Source organism: Anopheles bellator, unplaced genomic scaffold, assembly GCF_943735745.2.
Source record: "Anopheles bellator unplaced genomic scaffold, idAnoBellAS_SP24_06.2 scaffold00670_ctg1, whole genome shotgun sequence".
Classification (NCBI taxonomy): Eukaryota; Metazoa; Arthropoda; class Insecta; order Diptera; family Culicidae; genus Anopheles; species Anopheles bellator.
This window is the reverse complement of record NW_026684795.1, coordinates 1-3,933: the sequence shown is the minus strand read 5'-3', so window position 1 is coordinate 3,933 and position 3,933 is coordinate 1. Positions and strand designations below refer to the sequence as shown.

The 3,933-nt window shown below is 46.8% G+C and overlaps 3 protein-coding genes across 3 annotated transcripts in view; 1 reads left to right on the top strand and 2 right to left on the bottom strand.

The window, feature by feature from the left end:
- The window catches only part of LOC131214351 (histone H4-like), a 1,105-nt gene extending 904 nt beyond the window's left edge, over positions 1-201 (bottom strand). The window contains exon 1 of the mRNA XM_058208732.1: positions 185-201. Coding sequence (XP_058064715.1) covers positions 185-201 — 17 coding nt within the window. The remainder of the gene's footprint in view (positions 1-184) is intronic.
- Positions 202-680: 479 nt separating this feature from the next.
- On the bottom strand, positions 681-1,055 carry LOC131214349 (histone H2A). Its single transcript, XM_058208730.1, has one exon. The coding sequence runs from the start codon at positions 1,053-1,055 to the stop codon at positions 681-683; it is 375 nt and encodes a 124-aa protein (XP_058064713.1).
- Positions 1,056-1,272: 217 nt separating this feature from the next.
- On the top strand, positions 1,273-1,711 carry LOC131214350 (histone H2B). The gene has a single exon (XM_058208731.1). The coding sequence runs from the start codon at positions 1,273-1,275 to the stop codon at positions 1,645-1,647; it is 375 nt and encodes a 124-aa protein (XP_058064714.1). The 3' UTR covers positions 1,648-1,711.
- The last annotated feature ends 2,222 nt before the right edge of the window (positions 1,712-3,933 follow it).

Genomic DNA, 3,933 nt, shown 5'->3' with positions numbered 1-3,933 from the left:
TGTGACTTTATTGCCATCTGTCAACATTCACTGCTAGTCAAACACCAACCGATACACTGATTCTCGTCCGATCACCGAAGTTAAGCAACATTGAGCATAGGTTGGGCGCTTGGGGACGCCACGACGCCATTGCATAAACCAGCCGTCCATTTTTGTTTGTTTCTTTTTTTTCAAGTAGAGGAACGCAGTTTCGCGCGCCATGTGAGACTCCTTTCGGGACCAATCAATCTTTCTTCGGAAAGGCCAGGCCATCTTCGGAAACTGGCACATTAGAACATTAGAATTAAAACTAAATTAAGGTTTGTAACGACAAAGACAAAGGCAGGAGACGCGTTCCGACGCAGCTTCGACAGACAAATACAGACAAAAGAAACTAGCTGCTCGAAAACAGAGAACGACTTATACGCCGAGTCGATGAGAATGACAGAGAAGCGGCAAAACGGGATGTGCATGGAATGGAGCAAACTTCGAGCATCTCGATTCCACGCCAAAAATGCCATCAAACGTTAGAAACGCGAACTGCAAACGAATTTACGCACTAATGGAGCCGAAGCACGCGTAATGACCTTTTACGTGTATCAATGTAGTCGCCCTGAAAAGGACGGTTTTTGGTAGATTCAGTGAACGCCAGCATTGGTTCCTTGGGGCTTCGGATCGGTCCCTTGCCTCCGGTGCGTGGCTTAAGCCTTCTTTTCGGTCTTCTTCGGCAGCAACACGGCCTGGATGTTGGGCAGCACGCCACCCTGGGCAATGGTGACGCCCGACAGCAGCTTGTTCAGCTCCTCGTCGTTGCGGATGGCCAGCTGCAGATGACGCGGGATGATGCGCGTCTTCTTGTTGTCACGAGCGGCGTTGCCGGCCAACTCAAGCACTTCAGCGGCCAGGTATTCCATCACCGCGGCCAGATAGACCGGAGCTCCGGCACCGACGCGCTCGGCATAGTTTCCTTTACGCAGCAGACGATGGATACGTCCGACCGGGAATTGCAGACCAGCCCGGTTGGAGCGGGACTTTGCCTTTCCCTTCACTTTACCTCCTTTGCCACGGCCAGACATTTTGCTGATTAGAGTTACGGACCGGTAAGTTTGACGTGCGAGACAGTTCTCATGAAAAACCCGAACGATTTCGCCCTTTTATGCTGTAAACGGGTTTCGAGCAGTTCGCGGCGAACGTATTATCGCGGCGAACATGAGTACCGCGGTTGGCAATATAAGCAACTCGAATTCGAAAAAAACCGGCATAATCGCAGTTTGTCAGTCAACGAGAGCGAACATGGCACCCAAAACCAGCGGCAAGGCAGCGAAGAAGTCCGGAAAGGCGCAGAAGAACATCTCGAAGTCGGACAAGAAGAAGAAGCGCAAGACCCGCAAGGAAAGCTACGCCATCTACATCTACAAGGTGCTGAAGCAAGTCCACCCGGACACGGGCATCTCGTCGAAGGCGATGAGCATCATGAACAGCTTCGTGAACGACATCTTCGAGCGCATCGCCGCGGAAGCGTCCCGTCTGGCGCACTACAACAAGCGCTCGACGATCACGTCCCGCGAAATCCAGACGGCCGTGCGCTTGCTGCTGCCCGGTGAGCTGGCCAAGCACGCCGTGTCCGAGGGCACGAAGGCCGTCACCAAGTACACCAGCTCGAAGTAATCACCGACGCCACCACCACCATCCAACATCCAACACCCAACGGTCCTTTTCAGGACCAGCAACCATGTAGCCTGAAAACGAGTCCTTTCGCCACTTACCTGGACGACTGCAAAGCAAAATACTATCTGGTACGAGGGTCACTATTTATATTTCGGGAATAGGAACAAAAACAAATAGTGAAGCTGCGAATATATTTTTAATGTTTTTCAAAGTACTCGCCACGATGATCGATACACTTTTGCATGCGCTTAAACCAATTTTCAAAGCATTTATTCCATTCCGAATGAGGTATCTCCAAAACATGTTTTTTGAACGCTTCAAGTGCTTCTTCGGGCGATGAAAATCGTTGACCACGCAGTTTATTCTTCACGGATGGGAACAAAAAGAAATCATTGGGTGCCAAATCAGGGCTGTACGGCGGATGACCCATCAATTCGATGTTTTGAGTGCTCAAATAGTCTCTTGTTTGAGCCGATGTGTGAGAGCTGGCATTGTCATGATGAAGAACAATCCGACGTCTCTTGTTTGTTTTCCTTATTTCACCGAAGATTTCTGGCAAACAGATGGTTGTGTACCACTCAGAATTTACTGTTCTACGATCCTCTAGAGACACTGTTGCAATATGACCAGTTTTTCCGAAGAAACAGGCCACCATTTTCTTTGAAGTGCTTCGTGTGCGAACAACTTTTGTTGGATTTGGTTCATCTTGGAACACCCATACAGTCGACTGCTGCTTACTTTCGGGCTCATACGAATATATCCATGATTCGTCACCTGTCACGATTTTATAAACGTCTTTTGAAGCACCGCGATTGTATTTCTGAAGCATTTCTTTGCACCAATCGACACGAGCCTTTTTTTGAGCGATTGTCAAATTTTGTGGGATCCAACGTGAACATAATTTTCGCACAGCTAAGTGTTCATGTAAAATCGCATATATGCTGGTGGAACTAATGCTTAGGGATGCCTCAATCTCACAATAGGTTACATGACGATCTTGCTTAATCATTTCGTGCACAGCATCGATGTTTTCTGGCACTACAGTCGATTTTGGACGACCTTCACGAAACTCGTCGGACAGCGAACTACGACCACGATTGAATTCACTATACCAGCGATACACAGTGGTTTTTGATGGAGCTTCATCGCCAAAAGTCAAATTAAGTTGATTGACGCACTCTTGTTGTAATAATCCACGTCGAAAGTCGTAAAAAATCATCGCTCGAAAATGTTCACGATTCAGTTCCATTTTTTTGCCGAGACGAAACTTTCAACTAAATATAAAATAAACAAATAGCGTCCGTATGACAAAATGTTCTGAGTACGTATGTCGTCAAAAATGTCAAACTTTACGATGGAACCATCAGATGGACTCACATGACATCAGTGTTGCCAATTCCCGAAATATAAATAGTGACCTTCGTATGACACTTGGACACGGAGACACGGAGACACGGACGCGCGCGCGTGGTATCCTTAATTGCACAATTTTCCATATGCCGGGTTCGAACTCGAGTTCATTGTGCCGATCAGCAAAATCAGTCCTTCTATCGCACTGGGTCACCGCCACTTCTGCCTAGCTGGTGTGCCGAAGGGAAACACATTGCACATTGCGCCGAATAGTCGAACTCCCGGCGCCTCCAGCTCGGCCGAGAACAATGCCAATTAGTTGCCGGTGACTCCGAACGAATGGCCCCTCTTTTCGCTCTTCCTTTTCTCTCCTTCGCCATCGATCACCGGCTGGCACTGCTTCACGTTAGGAGCACCTTAAAAAAAATATTTATTAACGGGCAACATAGCCTAATTGAAAATATATACTTAACTTAGAACCAATGCTAATCAAACTGACGAAACGCAACGGGTAAGCGATATTTAACGGAAAACACAGGCGACAGTAACAAGGACAAAACATTTTCCACGAAGAAATGAAAGCAAACACATCGTGACACACTGATCGAGAATAACATATAACTGGGGGGCCACATGAGGCGTAACGTAATGTTTTTGACATTACAGATTAATGCCAAACTGCTGCGCCTCTGTCAAAATGTTCACGGGTCGGCCGAGGCCCGAGCGTAAATACTTTTTGCATACGCTTTGCTTACAAACAGAGGATAATTTAAGCTCTTATTTGCTGGTATAGCAACAAAATCGGAAAAAAATGGATAAAAATATTCAGAAATCAATTTATTTCTCTTCTATTTCTATTTTCTCGGACCAAAAACACGTTTGACATTTCGTTTTTATATTTTTGCTGCCACACGAAGCGTAAACGATTTGACATTA

Excerpts from the sequence above, each read along its gene's own strand:
- LOC131214349 (XM_058208730.1), bottom strand. The coding sequence starts at position 1,055 with ATGTCTGGCCGTGGCAAAGGAGGTAAAGTGAAGGGAAAGGCAAAGTCC.
- LOC131214350 (XM_058208731.1), top strand. The coding sequence starts at position 1,273 with ATGGCACCCAAAACCAGCGGCAAGGCAGCGAAGAAGTCCGGAAAGGCG.